Raw genomic sequence first — 27,532 nt, 5'->3', positions numbered from 1 at the left:
CAATAACCGCTTTTTAAAACTACGGCGTTTCTAATAGAACTTGCCTTGACATGGTGTATTTCACCTTTTCCATGGTATGTCACAGGCACGTGAGCTCATTGATGTCTAATTGGATGTAGGTACAACCGGAAGACCTTTGTTGAGATGAAAGGAAGGATCGTATGCGAGACGATATGGTTCTATGAACGTCGATGACATGCAGACGTCTAACTAAAGAGGCTGAATTGTCATTCGTTTTTTTTCCGAGAAATTAACTCTAAAGTGAGACGTGAAACCAAATTATCGTGTTTCGACAGAAAAGATACCGTATTGTGTACTCGACATCGATTTATGCGAAAGATCTAAATAAGGTTTTTCCAGTCTGTGTTGAGAACGATATACTGTGTCAATTGATTACTTCATCGCTTGTCAGCTTTACACTTTTATATTGTTGATTTGCAAAAGAAGTCATTTTATGTTAAGGAATGCAGCTTCGCTACCAGAATAAATGTTGAACCTCATTTGGACCTCATTCAGGGCCAGCCATTCGAACTACTAAAGGAACCAGGGGAAGTCGTCGTAAAGAGAAGATGTATTCATGAATAATGTTCTTTTTATGTCTTTGTTCAGGCAATATTCTTTCTCGTTCTCTTTAAGGTGCCTTTCCCCAAGGCCTACCGATTGCAGTACTATACCGCATAACTGAATCATTCAATTCAGATGAATATTGGCTGTGTTGAGTACATCTTTCCAGTTTCGCTTGGCAGCAACTTATGCGATGTCTCTCTTCTACTTGTATGAAACGTATTATGATTTGCGTCACAACAAAAACAGTTTCCTATTTCGAAAGTCGTGGTACGAACCAATAAATAGAAATATGTTGGAATGCCCTGCTCTTTTTCGGTGTTGAATAGAATATTCTTGTTCTTGACTTAGGGCCTAAATAGACCAAAATAAGATATGGATGCTTATCCGCCACTACCCCAACTTTCTTTAAGGCCAAAAGGCAGCGAATCCCAACGGCGGAACCGTATCAATATTAATTGACATGAAAGCAGGTGCTAAGAGATGCACTTTCTAAAATTAGTTAATAGGCGCCACTTCCCTGCCTTTCAGCTCATTTTGCCGGATAGAGAGTGTCTTCATAATGTGCGTGGCGCATAAAGAGGCATATGCTTTTCTATAGCATGGTGAATGTGACGCTGGCAGGGAGCACATTATCTTTCTGGCTTATGGAGACTGCGCGTGAGATGAGAATGGCACTATCCTTAGTCGTCGCTTCTGTTGAAAGCATCCAATCCTATAAAAGAGAGCTGCCAAAGATAATAGAACACTTAGTAGCTGCTCGCACGAAGCCAAGCTGTCTAAATTCTAGAAGAGATTTCGGTACCCGAGATAGTGCAAATTCATAGCGATAGTCAGAGATTCAGCCACAACGACGGGATAGGCGATGGACTGGAAAGTTTTTGTATCAGTGGCAATTTTGATGCCTACCGCCCTTAGTCTTCCTTTAGAATTCTGTTGTCCGAGCAACAGTATTTCTTCCTCTAGGTTGTTCGGTCTAAAAACGTTTCCGCCAATCACTGTTCAGGATTCCGAGATGAAGACGTACGTTTATCCAACGATTACGAGTCCGGAAGCCCAAAATTCAGCGGTGGTACACGAAGAATCATCCTGTTGCAGCAACAAAAGCGAACGATCAAAAGCAAAGAAGAATGTCATCAAATCACGCATGAAATTGCGTACGCCCACGGGATTACGTCGAATCAAACGATTTCCTATTCATTTAGATCCACTCTACCAGTATCGCTACCTCGCCCGATCAGGCCGTAAGTCGTTGTTTAAGGGTTGGCTCGTATATTTCTTTTTCTTTTTTTTTTTTTTGTGGGCACACATACTACTAGGTTATCACTGTTTAATGAAGGGAATGCACAAGCTGTAGTAACCCTAACACGGCGTAACGTTGGCTGCTAAAACTCACAGTTTGATGTTGGAAAGCCGCTTTATGATGTGCGGTTGCTGTCTTACTAAAAAATGGTTCTGAATATTCTATAGAATGCCCAACAGCCAAAGACGGCCAGCCAGAATTCTATTGTCCCACACCAGACCGAAATGGAAATTGGCGTTGCATAGATGATTTCCAGCTTGTAAGCAGCTTTATTCTTATTATTTTAAACTGCCAACCCATCTTCGTTTTTACCATTGAAACCTTACTTAATACTATGCAATGGTTGATTTCAGTGCGACGGTGTACGCCATTGCCCAAATGGCGAAGACGAACTTCCTGTTTCCTGCCTGTTCTATCGAGTGGTATGTTACTTGCTCTATTCGTTAGCAAAACGAGACTATATCATATCGCTTCTTTTTGAGCAAAATGATTCGTTTTTCTTCTTGACGTTTCCCACATCCTCATTTCTTTTTTTTTTCCTTTTTAGGTTGAAACTCATCTTTTGAGCGTCAGCCAACGGCTTAACAGTGACGAAAGCCGACAGCGAGGTGTTCCTCACTAAACGTGTACTTATCCTGACGTCTCATTGTTTAATTGGGCTGTTATCACCCGTTATTACGGTTACCTTCATCCTTAAATGATTGTTGTCGACCATAAGACGATGACAATGACAGTGGCAATGTGAAGCGCTTAAGAACGCTGGAGATCATACGGTACTTCCTGGACAATGAATTTCCTTTTATTTTTCAAGCCAGAAATTCTGCTCTAAAACCGTCAAATTTTTTCATTTTATTTTATTTCAAATTAAAAAATAATATATAATAATAATAATAATAATAAATGTTCAAATGAATTCCGAGTCTATATTTATTGTTGTTATTATTTATGCGTCATTCTATTAAAGACTTTTTGGTAAATTAAATAATAAAATATAACCAAAAGAGCATATTGAGCAAGGTTCATTAACTCTAATAATTTTATTGTCCCCTTTTTGGTAGAGTAACTATACTAGAATTAACCCGTATATGAATATTTTTCTAAATTAAACTCCCCGTTGCCAATAATTCTTAAATTTTATATCGGAGAAGTAAGACAAGGTAATCGGGTAGCGGTTGCCTCGATGAGATGAATACTGAATAATTCTATAACACATAGACTAATTTTCCTTCTTATTGATTAGCGATGACGTCATAGTTTTAAGAATGAATACGAACTTCCTAACACCATCACCGAAAAAACTTTTCCAGGTGATGAACCAACTGTACATCAATTAAGTAGCTAAATTAAGTTTTTTGCTAGAAAATTACTTTCACCCAGTAACGTATAAACTTTAAGCTAGGCCTATGTTCCACATGCAGGTCTTTTGCATTGATTAGACCAGTGCGGAGCGATGCACCGAAATAGATTCATATCGTGGTACGATCTCTTCATGCGAGCGCTTCGGTCAAGCCGCCAGTTTATCGCCACAGCAACCATCCGCATCTTCCGCAACTACTTAAAAGCGAGAGCTGTGCGGCATCTCAGCTGTGAAAAATGTTGTTAAACGAATAGTCTCTAAGGGTCGGCAAATGAGGTGTGCATGCATGAATTACTTGCGGTACGTGTATGACCAGCTATAGCGTTGTACAAGTATCAAAGCGATACTCATTCAGTTTGCTTCTGCTGTCTCTTGCAGTTGTTTACGATCCATTTCTTGTGCACGTAATCTAAGAGTTTGACAGCCTGTCAAAATTGACCTTTTCTGCAACACATTTATTGCACAAGAACGGAAGCTTCTGTTAGTTACCACAATTAAAGAGATCTCACGGTGCTTTCACAAACGTATTTATTCCTCCGTTGTTGGACAAGTTTGCGTTTTAGAAATTTAAATTTTACAGGAAAAAAAAAAAGAAGAAAACGTCAGAAATTATTTAGGTGAACTTTGAAAACGTTGAAAACAAGTGCTACTGTGAGAACACATTCAAGCAGACTTTTCATTTAGTTTTCATTAAGGCCAAGTTGTAGATAAGAAAGTGTGTCTAGTTTCAGTGCTCAACCTTGCGGCATGACTAATGATTTTTTGGGGAGTGGCAGCGTGCACCAAGAATGTCAAAGTAATGAACAGCGATGGCGCCTTGTATTTTTACTTCGATGGCCGGTTAAGACGCCTGAAATTTTCAGAAAAGATACTTAATAAGCTAAATGCAGATATGCCTTCTAAAAAGGAAGTTAGTAAATTCACGGGAACTATAGCAACGAAGGCAACAGATATTGAGCATCAGATGTTTTGGTTTCGAAACACCAAGTTTTCAGTACCATGTGTCATATAGGGAAAAATCTTTCAGTTTCTATTAATCCTATTTTGCTTTCCTGCAGTTTTTTGGATATATGCGGCAACTGGTGCATCAGGCTAAAGCTGCTGTTCGAACAATGTTTCTGACATAAGGATCAATAGGGCGCTTTTGACGAAAGCAACTAAATCTGTAACCGAGTGAAAATGTAATTACAAAATCCAATAGCTCAAATGTTAAACTCAAAAAGGATGCGATGCAACCAAAAGGGGTCTCACAGTAGTCTATCAAATATACAACCAAAAAATCGATAATGAAAATTCGCAGTTTGCATTGCGAGCACGGCACAAGAACGCAACCTTAAACCTGGAATGGCTTACTTGACAGTCCTTGGAAATAAAAGAAGGAAAGATAACATTTACAAATAGCTCCTCATAATTTCTTTGTTGGGTCATCTAATGCTGTGACTTGGGACAAATATTTAACCAATCCGTAGTGTAAACGTGCACAATCCGTCAAATTTCTCGGTTATTAAGAAAAAAATGGATTGTCAGCTAGCCGATTAGATTTACATAGTTATCCTTTATGCCATTGTTTTAAAGGATAGCGCCGGGTTATCTGGGTTGAGCCTAACCCCACAAAGCAACCTAACCCCAAGAAAAATTGACGACCCACTCTGCTCCGATTAGCCGTTTTTCAGACGTGGCAAGTGTCTCGATCACGGCTGATGGAGGTTGAGCTCTAGTTCAAACTAGAAAACTGTTCTTGTAAAAAAAAAAAAAAAAAAAAAAAAAAAAAAAAACTGATAAACCAATTACAAACAACAATACTATAAATTGTAGATCTTTGTGCTGATCGATTATTTGTCTCATGTTAAATTTCCCTTGTGTTTTTCAAAGCACATTCATAGGTTTTGCAACTCAGCCTTCGGCGCTGGTGTTTTGGTGAAAAAATAGAAGAAAATGCGAATTTACGAAATTTTAATAACACAGCTGTAGATTAAACACCGGAGATTTTACTGTTTGGTATTAAAATGCTATAAATCAACAGGAAATACGAATATTTGGTTTTATTAGCATAGTATTAACAAAGGTAGTTGATTACATTCCGCCCTCCGCGACGCACTTTGCCGTTGGCAACTTCCACAGTATGGGTAGATGCTTCCTCCCAGTTCCACGCTGATTTCCACAAGATACCGTTCCATGCTCCAAATATACAAAATACCTTGTTCCCATAGATTAACTGTAGTGTTGCTATCGTTATCCTTATCCCCCACCACTTCTAGTAGAGGAAACTGTTTGGGTTGCGAAAATAAAACGCTATATTTGAATATTTAGATTTTTTTTCTTCGCGTGTTCTTTGTTTCACGACGGCCACTGTTGCGGGATGGGAATGGCATCCAAAAGGAAAAAAACTATGAGTAGTGAAGGTCCAGTTAAGATTGTAGGAATTAACCATGGAGTATGTCTGCACCATTTTTTGTTGGTGGATGGATGGAAAAAAGAACAATTCACTGTAAGACATGATAATATCTATTTCTCTTCTGCTAAACAATAATTTTTTTTTTAACAATGAGACTTCACAAGTCTTGTATGCTGTGTGTATGATACCCAACCTTGTTTTGGGAGTTTCTTCTCTAGTCTGTCTCGTTGATTCTCAAAATTTTTTTATGTTCTAGGATGTTACATTTTTTTGTCAGTCTCCAGATGACAATAATGAACAACACAGCTTACAAAACAAGCTCCGTGCTAACAGAAGTATGATTGGATGAGGTTCAAATTTTAGAAAATACAGTGTTTCTTGAAATGATTTTATATAATGTTTTACACAGGTGTTCTCGCTGCTGCAAGCCGGTTCTTTTCCACTCTGTTACCTGATTGTGAGTTAGAACTGGATGTTTGTATCTCAATTGATCTGAGCTTTGAAGAACTGTTCTGTGTTCTTGAGTACATCTATTCTGGAAAGCTCTTGTGTTCTGTCGAAAGCAAAGACAGAATTTTAAGTATTCTAAGAGAATTTGAAATTTTTGTGCCTGAACATCTACAGAATTCAGTATACTGTGGAAGAAATGGAAGCAGTGAGGCACAAGTGGAAATAATATTTGAAGAAGCCATTGCATGTGAACCAAAAACTACTAAAGACCTCACAAACATTTCAGAGGATAAATCTTCCTTCGCAACTTCTGCCGATGTTAGTGTCTTAAATAGCGGGGAACTAATTTTACGAGAATCTAATATTTCAAGCTCCAATGAAGATCTCTTCCAGAATGAAGAAAAGCTTCAGGAAAAGTTATCAAGCAGCCATAAGATGTATAGCAACAAAAGTAAAACTCACTGTGGATCGAAAATGAGTATTCTTAATCCAAATTCAAATATTACTGAAACAATTGCTGAATCGGAATCCGGACATTTTAAAGATCCGTTGTTCTCCGTAGTCTCCAATCGACCCACCTCGCTGGAAGAAACGCAAGAAAGTGTCATATCGCCTGAGATTGTGGCAGTTGAACCAAAAAATAACCCATCGCTAAGCAGTTGTGATGAGAATAGGAGTAATGTAGAAGATGAATGGACTATACGACAAATACCGGATAGGCAGACAGTTACTCTGCAGTTCCCTGCCCAGATTCTTGGCAATACCATCACACATCCGAACGAGCTTGAACATACTCTGATCAAACGCTCAACAGTTCCATTTAATACTTCGACCTACCCATTGCCCTTATATCATTCACACACTTGGTGCTACGGCATTTATACCCCCGTTGATCCTGCTATGATCTCCCAGGAAACTGTATTCTATGATCATCCTCTACCTAGCATTAAAGGGCAACCGTTCGTACATGACTGGACGTCTTTCAAACAGCCGACTTTTCTGGTGTCTCGACCACAACGCGTCTACAACCGCCGTGAACTAGTTGTTCGTGAGCGACCGAATCAAAGCAAGGCAGTGTTAAAATTGACCGACATTCAAAACATGAAAGCCCATAATGGGAAAATCCATGTGACGTTAAATGGACAGCCTCTTGTCCAGCCTACCCTACCCCAACTCTTTCATGGTGGAGGTGACTACGAAAATGGTGAACCAAGTGAAACAAATAACCAGCAACAGGCGTGCATGGTACGGCGTTCAACTAGCGTGACAAACATCCAAGAGAGTGAGGACGACAAAATTGATTTGGCGCTGGCCAAACATTTTTTGCAAGAAGAAGTTCGTTTAAAACAGAAGCTTCAAATGAGACTGAAAATGTTCTCCGACCGGCTCACTCAGTAATTCTATTCGCATATCTCCAATTATTTAGTTGCAATATGCTGCCTAGATAAACTGAATCATTATTATCAATGCTGACATGTTTTTTTCAGACACAAAGAAATCGCTCGTTCCATTTTGAAGAGGACAAAGGAACTTGAGCAGAGAAAGCGAGCAAATGAAACAACGAAGCTATACCCAACCGCGAAGAAATCGGGACGTAAGTGCTTTCATTTGTTCTATTTGAATGAACACTTCCTTTTGAATGATTAAGACTATCGCTTATTGTTCTAGCACAAACACAATGCGAGCAATGCGGCAAAATGGTGCTGGCGTCACGTTTGGCAATTCACCTAAAGATCCACAGCGGTATAAAGTCACACTTATGCGAACTGTGTGGTCGAGCATTTTTGCTCAAGGCGTACCTCAATGCACACATTCGGATTAACCATCGAGGAACAGAGCGGCCGAAACGCTTCATGTGTAGCAGTTGTGGCTATACCTGCGATCAGAAACACAAATTAGAAGTCCATGAAAGGGTTCACACTGATGAAAGGGTAATAAATACAAAACTAATTCTTATACTTATAAAACAACTGATTTGAAAAGTATTGTTTTATCCTATTTAGCCGTTTACATGCACATACTGCGACAAGAAATTTCGCGAGAAAGGCACCCTCGTTCGTCACATTCGGTAAATTTTCTTCGAATCAAGTTAGTAGTATTGTTATTTTTGTGGAAAAATAAATCATAATTGTACTAATAGGACACACACAGGCGAAAAACCATATTCATGCAATATCTGCGGTACATCTTACGCTGCCAGGTAGCTTTAGCTTCAGATGACATATTGTTTAAAAAAATTCTGCGTATTACAAATCTAATTAATGATCGTATTGTTATTTCCCTAACGTTGCGATCACAACCATGTAAGGGATACCTACGTTCAACACTACAGAAGGAAGCATGAACAACAAAGATCGGATAGCACGAATGAACCTCGATCAAGGTGCGTGCTTGCGCGGGATCTCTATTTTAGTCTTTTTTTTATGTTCTGATTGGACTGAAAATCGGATGATTTCGAAGAGATGTTGTTCTATTGGTCAACTGCAATATTTTAAAAAAATTATGTGTTATACTTACCGTGCTGTATCCATATTTTTATTGTTTTGATCGCAACCGAATAATAATTCGTCAATGTTTGTGAAATATTTTACAGAACAAGACACTCCAGCGTAGTCATTTATCGCTGCGAGTTTTGTCAAAAAGGATTCTACCGGATCCTGGCATACGAAAAGCATCGCGCGACCCACACAGGTGTGGCTGCTGCTGTACGTTGTACGCAGGGAGACTGTGATTTCACCTATTCAGATATGACGCAACTGAAGGTATTCCAGCTGTCCTAGTGTGCAGTAAAATGTTTAGCATATAATAATTCTAATATGGTTCGATACATAGGATCATATGGCAATCTGTCACCCAGGGAAGACGTATACTTGTGCGGTATGTTCGAAGGTGTTTCTCACTAAGCAAAACCTGGCGAATCACCAGGTAAGTTCTCCGTTCGTACAGTAGCGTAAACGTTGACACAAAAGTGATGTTCTCTTTTCGTTAGTCTAAACATGATCCGACGCTAGGATTTCATTGCTCATATTGCTCTATGAGCCTTACTACTAAAGTAAGTTATAATTCTAAATTTTGCATTATTTTTTGAATGCAGTCATTGATAGTTTTCCTACAAATTTAGGCGAGTCTGATGGCCCACGAAAAGATCCATACTCGAGATAAACCATACGAATGTTCCTATTGTGGGATGCGTTTCCACAGTCCTTACCTAATAAAGATTCATCTTCGCAAACATCAACCCAGTCAACCTAAAAGGAAACGTTCTAGAAGATCAATTGAAGAAGTATCGGAAACCCCGGACACGGATGCCGCTGGCGATACTGTCTCGATAGCGTATTATTGAACTGATGAAGATTTGCTGGTGGTTTCTTCTGTTTCTTATTGAAATGTATTTTAATTACTTTCCTTATGACACATCCAATTGGTTGGTACTGGTAAGTTTTTCCCCCTTCTTCATGGTTTTATGGTACTTGTTGTTTCCGACGGACATGTAACCTTCCAAGTGGAAAAGTTGTTCAATGTCGTGAAAGGGTTTTCGAAGCTAGTGGTCATTTCTGGAATTTCTTTGATCAATTTGGCGTGCAAATCGCTGCTTGAAGCAAAGGCAAAATCCAAGTGGTTGACCACCTGCATCTGAGCAGCAGCGGTCGGCATTTGAGCAAGACTTCATCAGATGCAAAAGAAATGGAAATAAACTGTTGAATTGTTTTCGGAAACACCTTTCTTGAATTGTATTTGTTACGGACGTATTTGTTCAAGAAATCATCTTCAAGATGTATTCAGACTGCTGACTCAGCGAAAAATAAATGAAAAATTGTGTTTGTATTACTGGGCCTATTGTAATAATATAATAATTAACCAGGCTTTATATATTCATGCAAACAAAACATCGTTGACGAATTCATGCAATACACTGAACATAAACTTAAACGGTAGAACAGGTGGCGTCAGTGCTCCTCTTTCTTCCAACCGCGGGATTCTCCTTCCCCTCCAACCTCCATTTCCCCCTGACCAACTCCTGACTACTCGTCTCTCTCTGGGCTAAAACTGGCTCCAATCTCGATGGTTCCTATTATTCGGTTCTCCTTCTCAGCTTTAGAGACCGCCCTACATATAGGTAAAAGCAGTCAGCAAATTTCAATAATATTTCCCGGGCTACCGGCCTTCTGATCAATTTATTCCCGGCCTTATCCTGTTAGTTTCGGCTGTTTTTAGTCTATGCCGTCTATTGGCCTGTCTCAGTCAATTACTGGGAACTCCGGACTAGTTCCCGCTTGGTGATGGACTTCCCACGGCTACCGTCTCGTAGGTTCCGAATGCCGCTGCTTCTGTCGCCTTCCCGCTTGCTCTTCTTTTACCAACACCGTCCCCCATGACAGGTTCGGACGTCGGAATTTCCGACATTCCCCCATTGGACTGCCGCAGGTTCCTTCTCGTCCTCTCTCTCTTTGTCAAAAATATTTTGTCCGATTACTCCCTTTCTTCCTCGTCTATAGGGTGTCTCTGACTCTGTACCCCCAAACCAGTTGTTTCGGTGTCAGGGGCTCATTGTCGTCCTCCGCTACGTACGTTAATGGCATTGTATTTATAGAATCTTTTATCTTGGCCAACACCGTTTGAAATAGGTCGTACTCTAAACAAGCGTTGCCGTAGGTTTTGTACAGCAGTCTCTTTACTGCTTGAACCATCATCGCCCAGAATTCACCCTATCATGGGGAAAAGCTTGGAGAGAACCTCCATTTGACGTATAACTCCGCGAGTGTGTTGTACGCCCTCTCGCTCTTATAGGCCGCTCTCAGGTCCCTCGCGGCTTGTGTAAGCGCCGCTGCATTATCGGAGTACATGGCCTTCGGTACCCCCCCTCCTTGGAAGAAACTTCTCAGTGCTAAATAAAAGTCGCTGTCTCTAAATTCGTGGTCACTTCTAATTGAACCGCTCTTGTCACCGCGCACGTAAACAAGTAAATGTACGCCTTGGTACACTGTCTCGTTGCCGCGGTATTTATCTGGAAAGGTCCCGCGAAATCCATCCTTGTGACATTAGCCGGGTTCGCTATCTCCAACCTCTGGCACTTCGTGCATCGTTTCAGCTCTCTCTTTATCGTTTGCATGCTTGGTATCCAGAACGTTCTGCTTATCTCCACCATTGTCGTGCTCACCCCCTGTGTTTCAGTTGCTCATGCGTCTGCTAGATCAATTAATCCGTCAAATAGTGGTTTTCTGGCATCAATATTACCACCTCCCTTGTCGTTGAGCTTCAGCCAACTCTCCTGGCGGCCCTTGCATCTGATTAGTCAGTTCCTTTTATCCCATATTAACCCCAGGTTTCTGAATTTCTCATTTCTCCACGTCTTGTTTTCTTTCACGGCTGTTACCACTTCTGGGAACGCCTCTTGCTGCATTCGCCTACATATGTCCAGTTCAGTTTCTCCTATCTCGTCTACCGACAGTATGTTGAATTTCTCTTTGCTTATTTCATCCGATATCTCGGCTTCTGGTGTCTCGGTGCTCGTGTGCACTTAAAATCTGCCCGCTTTCCTTCTGACTGTCGCGCATACTCTTACGATCGTCTGCAACGCACTGTAGTTCTCGTGCAACTCTCTCTGCACCGTGAAACTGTACGGGTAAAGTCTCTTGCTTCTTCTTTTTTTACTATCTCTGTCGTGCAGCTTCTGTCTGCCTGCGCCGGATTCTCCGGCCAGCTTCCTTCATTGTCCAGCCAAACCGGTCCTGACAACCGGTACTTCTTGCTGTTGAGTTGATTCATTGACGGCCCTCTCGATACTATGACTGCAGGGTTCTGTATCACCGAACAATGTCTTATTACCTCCAGTACTTTTTTCTCTCTAATTTCAACCACTTTTTGCCCAAATCTTCACACTATACCTGGGAATGTCCTCCATCATGGGGGGCCTAATTGCTGGTCGCGAAATGGAGGAATCGGGAGAAGGTGAGTCCGATATTTAGCCATAGTGGATTTTGCTGAAATTCTTTGAAATTTTGGTTTTAAACTTTTCAGATTTTTGCGTGGTCCCGCAATTTATCTCTGGTTCTTGCTCTAGCTGTTTGCCTCAGCAATTTGCAAGTGAATGAGCTTCTGATGTAGTATGGAGCCTCTCTGCTGTCAGAACTGGTTTTTCTGATATTAGCTCAATTTACTTAATCTTTACGTTTCGTTTAAATGTGTCGGGAAGTCGGTGTGACCCGTTCATATTACCCCTCGTAACACATTAACTTCAAGTATGTTCTACATGATTGATAAAATTTAACCATCACATTCATAAATCTCTTGTTCATTGTGTACATTCGATTAACTTTTAAAAAGTAGTGAACAATATCTATAACAATTATAACGGATGAATACTGGCAGAGGAATCCGCCAATGGTTAACATGGGCCACCAAGCGGGCAATGGAAACAACGCAGCTTTTCCAAATAGAACAGTATACCTCGTCGCTACTACTCCAGATTACACGGAAATTTCTTAGTAAAATTGTTTCTCCTTTTCTGGGTAGAAGAGAAAATGTGTTTAATTCCAACTTAGTTTAGTGTTGTATGGTGAGTAACCTGGAATTAAAACAGATAGTTTAGCTAACATTGGTTCCCTAACTATAACTTCCACATTTTACTGTCTCTTACCGATTAATTGCTCCATGTTGTGATCTGCTACTTGTTGCTATTGTGGATAAGCTATGTCAGCTAAGAATAATCATTATCAGGTTAATTTGTCTGACTAGGTTTTAAAAGAACATGTTGCTGTTTAGTCATACAACCTTTTATTAAACATTTATGTGGAAGTAAACAAATACAAAAAATTTGGACCAAATACCAAAATCATTTTGTTAATGCAGATTGAAACCTAATGGAAACTGATAATATGATGTGGCTAGTGCGCCACCGTGAAGTGACACGTATGATGATGATGGAAGATCTAGGTGTAGTGAAAACACTGTGCTTTCCCTGCTTTCCTCCTCAAAGGGCTGTCGACAACCAGCTTTTTCAAAAGTATCATATGGGTATCAGCAACATACGTGCTGCATGTTACATATAGTAACATCTAGAGGCCGGCCGTATTGGTCGGCCGTATTGGCAACGAATTTGTAACGCTTTTGTTTTGGGTCTTTAAAAAGCCTCCATTTTTTTGTCTCTATCTCCATCGCCATTATCAAAATTTAACCCGTTCATGTACAAAATACAGGCGATCTTCTAAAAACAGAACAACCTCTACAACACACTAACGAGACGTTCGAGTCATCAAAATAGCGTTTTGAGCAGCTTGATACTCGATTCGTCTCGACGTCGCCCATAACGGTCAAAATGTAGGGAGTAAAGAAGACGACGGCGAAAAATCTTCAGACCGTATCACTTCGACTTCCCACTTCCATACGTTATTACTGATTAAAGGGAACGCTTGTTAAAGAAAGAGCATTGCTTTGGATCTTTGGTACACGGTAAGTTGTATAAACGGATTAATTTAATATAACGCCGGAAAGAAATTTTTAGAATTATTTCAAATTTTTTTCCTGGAAAGATTGTTTTATGTCAAAGCCAGAGTAATCAAACCAATGCGAATTGATGTCATAGGCGTGGAAAATGACTTAAAACAGAAAATAAGATATCTAATTGGGGGACGGAACGTAACAGTTAAAAGGTTCAATATAATGCCCAAAACGGTTATCCAAAGAAAGGTGTGGAGAACCCAAGTACCAACCGAAACTAGATGTTCTGGAAAAAGTCTTTGTTTTGAATATTCCCACGCTGTTTCATAGCTGTTTCTCAGGTTAAAAATGGTATCTTCAAACCTTTTAGCGTATTCCTCGGTATTGGAAAAGGAAATGCTTTTCGCTTCATCTATTACTTCAAGTAGCCGATGGTATGTATCTATTGCAGTGCCGTGAAACTCAGGCAATTTCTTCTTTTATTTCAAAACCAGAGTAATCAAACCAATGCCAATTGACGTCAAAGACGTAAAAAATGACGTAAAAGAGAAAGTAAGATATCCAATTGGTGGACGGCACGTAATAGTTAAACGATTTACTATAGTACCCTTAAACGGTTATCCAAAAAAACGTGTGAGGAACCCAATTACAAACGAAACCAGCTGTTCTGGAACAAGTTCTTATTTGGAATATTCCACCACTGTTTTACAGCTGTACCAGGGTTACAAATGGTATCTTCAAACTTTTTAGCGTCTTGCACAGTATTGAAAAGGGGAGTGTGTGGAAATTCTTCAACCGTCGGAGGCTGCCGACTCAGTAGTTGTAAGTGTTTGCAGGAGGAATTGAGGGCCTAGTCCGGGCAAGTGGACCACTGTTTTACACTGTTTACAGCTGTACCAGGATTACAAATGGTATCTTCAAACTTTTTAGCGTCTTGCACAGTATTGAAAAGGGGAGTGTGTGGAAATTCTTCAACCGTCGGAGGCTGCCGACTCAGTAGTTGTAAGTGTTTGCAGGAGGAATTGAGGGCCTAGTCCGGGCAAGTGGACCAGCGTATGTTTGGGCGGCTTCTCGTCTGAGAGTTGCCGACTAGAAGCGATATCAGTCCCGTATAGGGGAATCTATCGTGGAGTTGGCGGGCTTTATGGGCCGGACACACAACGGTACCCAAAAAAGTCTTTACCTAAGAATAATCAGAATTAGAAATGAAATAATTGACAAGTACTTACTCTTTATATTATAGTTGAGAGCCAGGCGGTGAGACGACGATGGAGCAAGTGGCGGTGTCGAGCGTTGGCAGGTGGCGACTGGCGGTGACTGGTGTCGGGCAGCAGCAGACGGCGTACGACGGCAAGCAGCAGGTAAGGCGGCGGGAAGCAGGCAAGGGGGCGGCGCAACTCAACAGGCAAAAGTAAATGTTTAAAGAGCAGTTACCATAGAAGACGAGTAGACTGGATCGGTGTAAAAATGTGAGTTGATTGCTTGGGCCTAATCGGCCCTTCTTTATACCCCTACAAAAACCCACCGATGAAAAATAAATCAAATTGAATGGACATTAATTTCAACGTTGGTCCAGAGGTCGCCGCTTGTTCTTCTTTCTTCTAACCGCGGGATTGCCCCTTCTTGTGATATTCTAATCTTCCCTACCCCGGTACTTGGAGGATTTCGCGGGCGGCTGCGATCCCTCTTTCTCCCGTTGGTTCTTGATGTATGATTCGGTCCTCTCTCGCTAGAGACCGTTCTACATAGATGGAAAGTACGTCAACATATTTGGATATCATATCCCGGGTTCCCCGGTTTCAATAAACGGCGCAAATGTCCATCTCTCCGGCCACGCTTACTCTTAGTCCGTTGAACGGTAGGGTTATTTATGTCGCGGGATTTGGCTGGATTTCTCGGCCTAGGGTTTCTATGTCCCCGTCCCACGGGTTTGTACCCGTATGCTCTCTCCAAGGCCCAGCCCGATGCCCTGACTGCGAGTCGGACGTCAGATTTTCTGACATAGTGCATTTCGCGTCATCTATTACATCACGTAACTGGCGGTAAGTAACTATTGCAGGGCAGTGAAACTCATTCATTTTCTCTTGAACTTCCTTTGGTATATCAGGTAGACCTAATTGATTGAGAACGTAGGTCAAATCCACTTCGTGCTGTTGACACGAAGTGGATCACGACAAAATTGGAACCACATCAAAAGAATTAGGCGAGCAACTGCTGCACACTGTTCTTTGCGTCGAGGGATACCCTTTTGAATGTCATGTCCACTACATCTTCGACCCCCTTAGTCTGCGGCATAAGTTTTCGCATTTCGTTTATTCTGTAAAGAGACCCAGGAAACGAATGAAGATGGGAAGTAGGGATATACTGGGGGACATTAGATTGAAGTAACTGGCGATGGCACCAAAGTTCGCCCTTCCTCTTTTATCAAGTAATGATACAAGAACCTACTTGCACCAAGTTGCATTACGACGAGAAAAAGATGGATGCTACAGAGGTTGATAACGTTGGAAATTGAAGTCATACCATTAACCGGTTGTGGATGAACTTTTTCCATCGACCGGATTCGCCTTTCATTCACAGGGTGTTGTCGAACGACCATCCAAGGGTTCCTTCAATGTATTCCCCCAAGTCCGGCTGCTAATAAGTCATTCAGCAACTCCAGCCTGGGAGTTGACACTAATTTTTTTGGATCCGGTGCTATTCTCGTCTTACTGCACAGTAGTCTCGCCTCCCCCCGTTCTCCACGTATGCCGCTACGCTGTACGCATCATCACTTCCGTCGCAAAATAAATGCAACTTATGTCGGCGTTCACCGATCCATTTTCCCAGCTTTGTTTCCGACAGGTCCGATAAGCCTCTTATGAACGTCTTGCAATGCGGCATTATGTTTGCCGATACGGGCTCGTCCCATCCGGCCTTCTCTATCCAGATCTTCTGCATAATAATCTTCGCTGTCACTGTCACTGGGTACACCAACCCTAGTAGGTTTAACACTTTCAGCGCTAGACTGAACAAATTTCTCTGCGTCGCCCTCTTACTCATTTCCTCAGCCTCTTCTAGTATGTTCTGCGGCCCAAACCTGAATGTGTCCGTCTCCGAATCCCAAGTTACTCCCAGCGCTTTCACAACTTTCTCCGCGCTCTCTCCCATCGTTATCTCTTGGCTCTGGAACTGTAACGTCTGCAATCGTTCTCTCAGTTCCCCACTATTCGTCGTCCTTTTCCTCAATTCCATCTTCGCTGTCTCAAACCGATTTTGGGTTTGCGTAATGCGTTCGACCGCTTGACGGACAGTGTTTGCCACCCCCCCCCCCCCACAACCAGTCGTCCACATAACACTACGTCCGCAACTTTTCGACCAACTCCAGGAAATCATGTTCGTGCTCATCCAAGCATTTCGGTATGACTGCCCCGAATATGAACGAGCTGCTCGAGAGTCCAAACGGTTCTCTCTTCCATTTGTATTACACCGTCTCTGAGTGCTCCTGCCTCGGGCCCTTCACTCACGCGAATCGGACAATTTGTCCGAGCTCCTCCTGTATTCCGATTTGTAGAAACGCCTGCGTGATGTCTGCCATTCACGCTATTTTATTCTTGCAGAAATTGAAAGCCTTTACGTTCCATGCATCATCAATGGATTTCTGACTTCAACCCACTTTTCATAACGTTTTTTCAATTTCCACGACTACCTGGGATTCCAGACGTTGCCTAGCAATTGAGTTTCATCATCGATGTTATTCAATCTTTCTATTAACACATATATTCCTGTAGAAGTATGATCGTTAAGTTACAATTTAACAATACTTCCTGAATTTATGTAGCCTACTTACTGAAAGCTCTATAGAGCTTATACATTATAATGTACTGATTTCTTATCAAGCCACTGAACCGATCAGTATAGTACCTCATCGTTACATTGACATAGGTTAACATTTTCTTATAGAACTGAGGAAACAAACCTAGGAAGCTGCTAAGATGTTCCTGCATGTTTTTTTGTTTTTTTTTTGGATTAAAGAATTATTTCAAAAGGATGGATAAAAGACCAAATGTTATTGCTACGAACCCAGCAATAGCCTATTAAGATTTTTTTACCTTTTCTGTAAATTCCTTCTCCTTGAAATTTCTTCCTTTCTTTTATCTTGCCGCTCACTACCGCTAAATTTTCCTATTTTTTGTAGTAATTTCGCGAGTAATCTTGGACCTATTTTGAAATTGGACCAAGTTGGTCGAGTCTAAGGCTCGGCACCGCGGTTAAAAAAAAAAGGACAAACCGGTGCGGTTCGGTTTGCCTGATCAAAAACTGATTGTAAAACCGCCGTTACCTGGACCGAGCCCTAGTCGAGTAAGAGTCATAGAAACCTGGTTGCTCAAGGTAAATAGAACTTGTAGAATTGAAGGGAAATCTTTTAGTAAGTAGTACATTAAAAATGTCAAAAAGAGAGATACCTTTGAAAATCGCGACGCTGTCCACAATAACAATGAAGAAATACAATATAACGTTATTTAAGTACTCGAATTAGGCGTGCAATATTTAATGCATTTCTACCATCCTGTTTTGAATAGCCAGTCAGTGATTTTCTATTGAATCTTAGTGATAATATTGCAACACTTGCAGAAGATGATGTTGGTTTCCATCTCACTGGTTATTTAAAAACATCTGAAGAATATCAACATAAAGAAAGCAGTTAGAAAATATGTGCTGCCCGATGAAGAATGGGATTCCGCAAGGTCTGGGATAGCAGAGAAAGCCTTACAACATGATAGGGACACGTTGGCTTTTAGAACATGCCAAATATGCAGAAGTTATTCAGCTTGTGTGCGCTGCAAGTCTTGCAAAAAGAGCTTGTACGACTACATTATTCACTCTGAACAAGTGACACGTCATCACATTTATTTCAACTGTGGTGCAATGATTATTCTTCTCCCAACACCGTTTCTGGATGCCAAGAAGGAATTGTGAAGGTATTTAAAAGGTACAAGTTAATGTTACAATGTTTTTCATAATCTGTTGATATTTTAAGATGTTGCTGTTCTTGTCTTTGAGCCAAATTCCTGTCACAGCTGCCAATCATCTGGAACAATGCGCATTAAATTCGGGTCAAGACCAATTGTTTGAATAACAAGTGATGGTTTGTTTAAATAAATTTTTGTTTGAAAACAATCAGACCTACCATAACACTATTTTCTTCATTTCCAGGACGATTGGATTTGAGCACTTCAGCTTTTAATTGCCTTAAGTGCAATGAAGAAAAAAAAGCTACTAACGACGGATTCATAAACTCGTTACTCTTATCAATAAGGAATCCGAAACCCCTATAAATGCAAATCATATTGATTCAGAAATTTTCCCCTGGCATAATAGCAAATAAGGTAACATAAATAACTTGTGTAACAGAAAGATAAGTTTTAACATAGTATTTTTTGTTGTTATTGTAGTGTCCGTCGCGAAAGACTACGAGCGAATCGATACGTGGATGTTTAAATTTAGAATCGAAGAAGAAATTGACCAAATTCAAAAGGAGATGGCATGTTTTATCAACGAGTTAATACAAACTCGAGAGACTTTAGAAGATGATATAGCATCTTACATGATAATGTACGATCCACTTAGTGAAAGCAGGGCGTCATTAGCTAAGGCAGAAATGGTGAGGATCATTTTTGTGCTCGGCGAAACCTTGTTGAAATTTGACGTTGGTGTATCATCTGTATTAAACCTTCCCCATGATTTTTTAGAAAATTAGATGTTATATGAAACAGATGATGATTTTTGAATAAACTTGCCATTTCACTTGTTGATATTTGAGTTCATTAATTGTAATAAAACAAACAATGGAATTGGAAGCATGGGCAGGTTATGTACACACAAAGAGCTGAAATAATACTGCACAATGAAATTTTTTTTATATTTTAGTTAAACTGTGACTAAAACAACTGGTAAGTAAATCCGTATTAAATAGAAATTTTAAAAAAACAAAAAAACATTCGAATTACCGCCGAATCCTTGAAAATGTTGTCTGCTTCCACGGTGATTGGTGGTTTTTTTTTCAGTATTCTGGATATTAAAACTCAAAATTAAATAGATTTTTTGGTATCACGAAATGCACAAGCTCGCGGAGATTCCAGTAAGTGTATTTTTTGCAATAATTGGAAATAACCCACAAACGAGTGTCCCAAACTTTGAAACTAGCTGTACTTTCTCTTCCCCTGAAATGAAGGCTAAAATATAAATAATTAATTTAGGCTCTATCAAACGCTAAAATTTAAAAAAAATTGACTGAAATGGATAGCTCTTGACGAGATCTATCCATTTCTTTAAAAATAAAAATGAAAAATAGAGAAGGAAAAAATTTTTACAACAATGCCTTCTTTTCAGTTTTTTGGCGAACTAGCGGTTTACTGTAGCCAATGAAGAAAACATAGGAAGCCTTCATGTAAGATTTCTTTCCTTCTCAAATTTTCATTTTTATTTTTACAGCCAGGAGTTTCAGTATAATTATTGGAAGCAGTGATAGCGGCTGCATGATAATCAACTCCTTGATACTCAAGGCGGACTTTCAGCTTTCTGGTAGTTATTCATAATGATAAAAATTCATAAAGGCATTAAACATGTGAACTATACCTGCATTGATTTTCAGATTTAGAAATGAAAAGCTTCAAATTAATAAGCCGAGATGATAGGGCATCGTTGTCCTACGTTTCGTACCATAATGCATCCATTGCAAATCAGAAGTGAAAACATAAAAGTAGGATGCTAGACAGAAAACTAATAAAGAAAAGTTATTCCTTTTTTGCAGCACTATGATTCAATAGGGATTCCGTGTTCATTTTTTTCGAAGTTGTTGACCTTAAAAATTGGTAAACGCCACCTAGAGAACCGTCTAGAACTTCCATCACGGTTTGCGTCGACAGTCGCAATTTTTGATTTATTCCTTCTAGTTTTTTTCCTCTTTTTCTTTTTGTTTTGCAAGAAGTAATAAATTCTATTTAGATCTCAAAGAACTCAGTAACATCACGAAAATTTCTGTAGCTGGTCCGATAAAGCATGTATTAATCAACCTGAAGTCACAGTAGGAAATAGCGAAAATGTACAAATAAACAAATCGGGAGGTTATTTGTAGATAGAAACGTAGTCACAATATGGAATAACACTACGATATATCACTACGATCCTACGCCATATTGGGTTGGATGTTGAAACTAAACCCATTGATCAGCCACATGTATTCCCATGGTTCCATCTGGTATGTAGGTATACTCCAGATTGGTTTTCTGCCCTTTTACTTTTTTTTTTTTTTTTTTGCTTTCGGCCGTTGTATCTTGTCGTTTAACGCGAGCTTGGTCGAGATTTGTTGCTTTGGAAAGACTTAGGGGAGAGCGGACCCAAACTGGACACGTACCAGATTAGACAACCGCAATAACTTGAAGGGATATTAATAAAATAAAATTTAAAAAATAGTGTGTGATGGGAAATTCCATTCCACACTTAGGGCAAAAATTTCAGAAACATACTACAAATATTCGTGTAGTTATCTAAAAAATAGAAAATACAGCCCTTTTTCTGATCTTTTTGGCTACTACAATTTTTCATATCACGTGTAAACCACTTAATGAAAAATAACTTTCGTTATACTAAAAAAAGCTAATTCTTCCCTTTTCAATTCTCTTGCTTGTTTTAATTTTTAGGAGAAGTAGTTTAATAATTATTATCGTTTTAAAAAATGTCCTTCTGGTGGGAGATACTGGACACAGTTTTGGGGGTGTAATCGGACGCAAACGATATTTCTGGGGCGGGGCTTAGGTTGCTTAGTTACGGGAAAAACCGTAAACAAAGGCAGAAACCTGAGAGTTTCGAAGTGTCGTCTGCTATCTTCTACTGCTAATGGCAATCGATAATAAATTATTAACAAGCCCCTCCTATTTTCATTTTTTTCAAGCTACTGCACATTTCACCCCCCAGTCAATCATTAACGAATTTCGATATAATTACATTTAGTTTACGGTATTTTTAATACATACACAAATAGCTTAATGGAATCCCAACGTCACACTATTTTTTCGAAGTGTGTATTTTCAATACAGCAGCGTTCCACAAAGTGGGAGGCCTGCAAAGTGGGAATTCCTGCAAAGTGGGAAGGGGCGGGGCTTGCACAAAAATGAACCCTCAGGGTCTGAGCAACGCCACCAAAGCGCGGTAGTTTTGAAACTACGCAATGTTTGAAACAATTCTGATGTTTCATGCCGCCGGAGCTTGTTTAGATAGGTTAACAACGGAGGTCGGAGAAAAAGGCCCAGACGAAAAAGGCCCAGACGAAAAAGGCCCGCGAAAAAGGCCCAGACGAAAAAGGCCCATACGAAAAAGGCCCACTTTTTCCCAAATTCAAAAGTGGGCCTTTTTCTCCAGTGGGCCTTTTTCTCCGCTCAATTTCCATTTTCTTACAAACTTTATGTTTGTTTCGAAAATTGTATTTCCCACCTCCTATTCCGTGGAATTTGGAATGTACAAAGGTTGCTGAAACCGTGATTTTCTTTAAGATTTGCAGAGATCAAACAATGTTAGCGTTTGTACGCTAATTAATCTTTGATTATTTATTCGGTTGCAATCTAATTTCGGATTATATTAGTATTTATATATTGCTAATATCCCGTTTAATAAAGTTCATTTTTCACAATTTTTGTTTATTGAACTACCATTGCTTTTTTAAATATAATACAAAAAATAAATGTTTTTCGCACTTAGCCTTGTTCTGTCTACCCTCTTTCATTATTCCCCCAACCCCCAGTCCATCTCCCATATAGCTTCTTTTTGTCGATACTTATGCCATAGGTAAAGACCACTGATTCGTTGGGAATACGGAAACTGAATGAGTTCCGCGGGGCTTTTGTGGTTGCTGGGAACAAAAATATATGTTACCACGAAGACTAGTTTATTATCATTAACATTTGATAAATAATGTTTATAGGAATAATATTACAAACTTAAATTATCGTCTGAGGCAAGGACCAAAACAAAGATTATGTAATTCAATATTGATTCTAATACCATTTATTCCTTATACATTTTCAATTCTTTTAACAATTACAAAGAGCCCAATAAATATATTAAAATCATAACCTACTGCTATAAATGATTCTGTTCGTTCTTCGTGTCCTGTTTTCACCTTTTGCACATTTTCAAGCAGCTATTGATTACCTAATTACACATCACATAATACATTGAGATATGAGGAAGCTTTACACTTTACGTTAACAAAGCTACTAATAATGACAAATCAATTTTCTACCATGACGGACTTTTTTTTAAATGAGAGTCTGTTATTAGTGAAGACACTAAACCTTTTTAAATGAATCTAAGATATTTTTTCTTCAAATTTTCCACGATCATGGAAGGCATGCCAGTGTATTTTTCTATAAAACTATCACGACATGGCTGCACATGAAAGAACAAGAGTTTAGCTCATCCATGAGTCAGTATCAGTCTTTCATACGGTAAATTTGCCTTTTTTCTTTAGTTTATTCACTTTATGTTCTTTCTTTTCAGTTTTATTTTTCTTAATGTTGGCTTTTCTCTTTTTCTGTTTTTATTCCTTTCTCTTTTCCTTTTCTTCGATTCGTTCAGCGCAATTTATGTTACTTTATGATTTGATCTCGTTCATTAATTGATTTGGCAAGCAATTCCACATAGTCTTTTACCTATTGCAATACAGAAAGGTTAAAAGTTTTGAAGATCTTACAAATATTTTTGTCAAATTGAAAGTTTACCTGAAAACCTTCAGCTATTTGCAGAGCACCATTTCATGCCTGTTTCTCTTCAATGCTTCTTGCATTCTCAGCTTCAGCTTGGCCTACCAAGATATTCATTTTTGGTTTAAGTTTTATTTTCTTTCATTTTAATCGTTGCCACTTCTGGATATAAAGTGGTCTTTTTCAGAATGGGTGAGGAATTAGATAATTCTCCAAAATCAAATTTGCTGGAAACTAGGCAGCCTTCACTGTTAAAAATTGGTGTTGCCAGTGTACTTGCTAGTCTTGGTTCAGGAATGTCTGTTTTAACAAACTCTGAAAGACCAGAGGTTGATGACACAGATACTGCCTTGGTGGCTCGAGCATGTTTGGCAATTCAGGACCTCTTCTTCTTACTTTTTCTTTTTAATTTCTTCTTCATTCCCTCGAACTTCCGTTTAAATTGGATTTTCGTTGTCTTATCAGACAATTCCAGCTTTTCCTCTGAAAATCAATGGAATAAACTGGCCGGTCTTCCTTAAATGTAAATGTTAACACATACCTGTTAAGCGTGAGGCGTTCATTCAGTTTATGTTCTTTCTTCTCAGTTTTCTTTTTCTTAATGTTGGCTTTTCTCGTTTTCTGTTGTTATTCCTTTCTCTTTTCCTATTCTTCGATGCGTTCAGCCAACTTCTTTTTACTATCTGATTTGATTTCATCTTGTTTCATAATAGATTTAGCAAGCCATTCCACATTGTTTTTTACCTATTGCAATACAGAAAGGTTAAAATTATTTAAGATCTTACAAATATGTATGTCAAATTGAAAGGTTACCTGAAAACCTTCAGCTCTTTGCAAAGCACCTTTTCATGCCTGTTTCTCTTCAATACTTCTCACATTCCAACTTCAGCTTGGCCATCCAAGATTTTCACTTTGGCTTTGAGTTTTTTTTTATCGTTGCTACTTTTCAATCTAAAGTGTTCTTGTTCAGAATGGGTGAGGGATTAGATAGTTCTCCTAAATCAAATTTGCTAAATACTAGGCAGCCTTCGCTGTTGAAAATTGGTGTTAGCGGTGTACTTGTTGGTCTTGGTTCAGGAATACCTGTTTTGACAAACTCTGTGGGATCAGAGGTTGATGACACTGATGCTGCCTCGGTGGCTTGTGCAAGTTGGGCAATTCAGGACCACTTCTTGTTATTTTTCTTTTTTAATTTCTTCTTCTTCAATTTTTCTAACTCCTTTTAAGTTTGGTTTTCATTGTTCTATCAGACAAATCCAGCCTTTTCCCTGAAAATAGATGGAATAAGCTGGCCCGTCTTCCTTAAACGTAAAGATTAACACATACCTGTTAAGTGTGAGGTGTTAGCTGCTAGACATTCTTCCTGTTCAACACCAACCTTATTGCTATTGAGATCGTCAACTGTAGATACACTTTCAATTGCAATGTTGGTCAATAAGCTAGAAATCATGATTTTTTGGGTCCTCATTTCCTATAAATTTTGTTTAGACGACACTTTCAAGTTCTTGTTTTCTCTTTTTCCATTTACAAAAACTGCCTCTCATATTATAACCTTTAAACTTTATTATTATATACCTTGATTTCTCAACATTATCACTGATCACTCCATAGATCAAACTATACGAAACAAGTCTATTGTTATTTTCTTCAGGGAACGGCATTTTCAAGTCAAATCTAGCGTCAGGACGCCACAAACAATGGCGGACGGTTTTTAACATAAAATTTTAAAAATTTTTAATTCTTTTATTACAAATTCAACAAAATTTAGTTCCTTTGTACAACAATAATAATGAATTATAATAATAGAACAATAACAAAGGAACTAAATTTTGTTGAATTTAATAAAGCTTTAGCTAAAAGTTTTAATAACAGCTTTCCACCGTCCGCCATTGTTTGTGGCGTCCTGACGCTAGATTTGGCTTCAAAATGCCGTTCCATAAAGAAAATAACAATAGACTTATTGTTTCGTATAGTTTGATCTATGGAGTGATCAGTGATAATGTTGAGAGATCAAGGTAAATAATAATAAAGTTTAAAGGTTATAATATGAGAGGCAGTTTTTGTAAATAGAAAAAGAGAAAACAAGAACTTGAAAGTGACGTCTAAACAAAATTTGTAGGAAATGAGGACCCTAAAAATCAAGAGCCTTATAAAACGCGAGGGTCCATTGACATCGTCGCTCTTAAAAAGTAACTCTCTCCTGAAGAGTTTTTCATTGCTAGCTTATTGACCAACATTCCAACTGAAAGTGTATCTACAGTTGACGATCTCAATAGCAATAAGGTTGGTGTTGAACAAGAAGAATGTCTAGCAGCTAACACCTCACACTTAACAGGTATGTGTTAATCTTTACGTTTAAGGAAGACTGGCCAGCTTATTCCATCTATTTTCAGGGAAAAGGCAGGATTTGTCTAATAGGACAATGAAAACCAAACTTTAAAAAAATTAGAAAAATAGAAGAAGAAGAAATTAAAAAAGAAAAATAACAAGAAGTGGTCCTGAATTGCTAAACTTGCACAAGCCACCGAGGCAGCATCAGTGTCATCAACCTCTGATCCGACAGAGTTTGTCAAAACAGGTATTCCTGAACCAAGACCAACAAGTACACTGCTAACACAAATTTTCAACAGTGAAGGCTGCCTAGTATTCAGCTAATTTGATTTAGGAGAACTATCTTATCCCTCACCCATTCTGAACAAGACCACTTTAGATTCAAAAGTGGCAACGATAAAAAAAAAAACTCAAAGCCAAAGTGAAAATCTTGGATGGCCAAACTGAAGTTGAATGCGAGAAGTATTGAAGAGAAACAGGCATGAAAAGGTGCTCTGCAAAGAGCAGAAGGTTTTCAGGTAAACTTTCAATTTGACAAACATATTTTTAAGATTTTAAATAATTTAACCTTTCTGTATTGCAATAGGTGAAAAACAATGTGGAATTGCTTGCTAAATCTATTAAGAAACAAGATGAAATCAAATCAAATTGTAAAAGAAGTTGGCTGAACGCATCGAAGAATAGGAAAAGAGAAAGGAATAACAACAGAAAACGAGAAAAGCCAACATTAAGAAAAAGAAAACTGAAAAGAAAGAACATAAACCGAATGAACACCGCACACTTAACAGGTATGTCTAACATTTACATTTAAGGAAGACCGGCCAGTTTATTCCATTGATTTTCAGAGAAAAAGCTGGAATTGTCTGATAAGACAACGAAAATCAAACTTTAACGGAAGTTCGAGGGAATGAAGAAGAAATTAAAAAGGAAAAGTAAGAAGAAGAGGTCCTGAATTGCCAAACATGCTCGAGCCACCAAGGCAGCATCTGTGTCATCAACCTCTGGTCTTTCAGAGTTTGTTAAAACAGAAATTCCTGAAGCAAGACTAGCAAGTACTCTGCCAACACCGATTTTTAACAGTGGAGGCTGCCTAGTTTCCGGCAAATTTGACTTTGGAGAACTATCTAATTCCTCACCCATTCTGAATAAGACCACTTTAGATCCAGAAGTGGCAACGATTAAAATGAAAGAAAATAAAACTTAAACCAAAAATGAAAATCTTGGTAGGCCAAGCTGAAGTTGAAAATGCAAGAAGTATTGAAGAGAAACAGGCACGAAATGGTGCTCTGCAAATAGCTGAAGGTTTTCAGGTAAACTTTCAATTTGACAAAAATATTTGTAAGATCTTGAAAACTTTTAACCTTTCTGTATTGCAATAGGTAAAAGACTATGTGGAATTGCTTGCCAAACCAATTAATGAACGAGATCAAATCAAATCAGAGAGTAACAAAAATTGCGCTGGACGAATCGAAGAAAAGGAAAAGAGAAGGGAATAACAACAGAAAAGGAGAAAAGCCAACATTAAGGAAAAGAAAACTGAAAAGAAAGAACATAAAGTGAATAAACTAAAGAAAAAAGGCAAATTTATCGCATGAAAGACTGATACTGACTGATGGATCAGCTAAACTTGTGTTCTTTCATGTGCAGCCATGTCGTGATAGTTTTTTAGAAAAATACACTGATATGCCTTCCATGATCGTGGAAAATTTGAAGAAAAAAAATCTTAGATTCAATTTAAAAGGTTTAGTGTCTTCACTAATAAGAGACTCATAAAAAAAAATCCGTCGTAGTAGAAAATTGATTTGTCATTATTAGTAGCTTTGCTAACGTAAAGTGTAAAGCTTCCTTATATCTCAATGTAGTATGTGATGTGTAATTAGGTAATCAATAGCTGCTTGAAAATGTACAAAAGGTGAAAACAGGACACGAAGAACGAACAAAATCATTTATAGCAG

At 38.9% G+C, this 27,532-nt stretch overlaps 2 protein-coding genes and 2 long non-coding RNA genes across 8 annotated transcripts; 3 read left to right on the top strand and 1 right to left on the bottom strand.

Annotated features, from left to right (window-relative positions):
- Positions 1-1,335: 1,335 nt before the first annotated feature.
- Positions 1,336-2,779, top strand: LOC130695039 (uncharacterized). The gene is made up of 4 exons (XM_057518154.2): positions 1,336-1,808; positions 2,035-2,126; positions 2,221-2,289; positions 2,415-2,779. Exons 1-4 carry the CDS (start codon positions 1,430-1,432, stop codon positions 2,487-2,489), a joined length of 615 nt encoding a protein of 204 aa, XP_057374137.1. The 5' UTR covers positions 1,336-1,429; the 3' UTR covers positions 2,490-2,779.
- Positions 2,780-5,462: 2,683 nt separating this feature from the next.
- Positions 5,463-9,699, top strand: LOC130694706 (uncharacterized). The gene is made up of 12 exons (XM_057517798.1): positions 5,463-5,712; positions 5,876-5,954; positions 6,029-7,463; positions 7,557-7,663; positions 7,738-8,000; positions 8,073-8,137; positions 8,210-8,269; positions 8,378-8,452; positions 8,663-8,831; positions 8,902-8,994; positions 9,059-9,121; positions 9,191-9,699. The coding sequence occupies exons 1-12, from the start codon at positions 5,584-5,586 to the stop codon at positions 9,410-9,412; spliced, it is 2,760 nt and encodes a 919-aa protein (XP_057373781.1). The 5' UTR covers positions 5,463-5,583; the 3' UTR covers positions 9,413-9,699.
- A 13,275-nt stretch (positions 9,700-22,974) lies between these two features.
- On the bottom strand, positions 22,975-25,051 carry LOC130695129 (uncharacterized). Of its 4 annotated transcripts, none has more exons than XR_009002274.2 (6): positions 24,573-25,051; positions 24,330-24,514; positions 24,060-24,272; positions 23,788-23,990; positions 23,265-23,729; positions 22,975-23,195 (listed from the first exon to the last, which is right to left on the bottom strand). It is a non-coding gene; the product is annotated as an uncharacterized LOC130695129 (long non-coding RNA). The 4 variants fall into 4 exon arrangements; XR_009002273.2 differs by having other exon boundaries at positions 24,060-24,277; positions 24,573-25,050; XR_009002266.2 differs by having other exon boundaries at positions 24,060-24,514; positions 24,573-24,717; positions 24,822-25,050.
- Positions 25,052-25,101: 50 nt separating this feature from the next.
- LOC130695147 (uncharacterized) lies at positions 25,102-27,292 on the top strand. Of its 2 annotated transcripts, XR_009002281.1 has the most exons (7): positions 25,102-25,261; positions 25,366-25,581; positions 25,640-25,824; positions 25,877-26,095; positions 26,164-26,365; positions 26,423-26,887; positions 26,957-27,292. It is a non-coding gene; the product is annotated as an uncharacterized LOC130695147 (long non-coding RNA). The 2 variants fall into 2 exon arrangements; XR_009002278.1 differs by having other exon boundaries at positions 25,640-26,095.
- Positions 27,293-27,532: the final 240 nt, after the last annotated feature.

Source organism: Daphnia carinata, chromosome 1 (assembly GCF_022539665.2).
Source record: "Daphnia carinata strain CSIRO-1 chromosome 1, CSIRO_AGI_Dcar_HiC_V3, whole genome shotgun sequence".
Taxonomy (NCBI): domain Eukaryota; kingdom Metazoa; phylum Arthropoda; class Branchiopoda; order Diplostraca; family Daphniidae; genus Daphnia; species Daphnia carinata.
The sequence above is the reverse complement of the archived record's forward strand: the minus strand, read 5'-3'. Positions and strand labels throughout refer to the sequence as shown.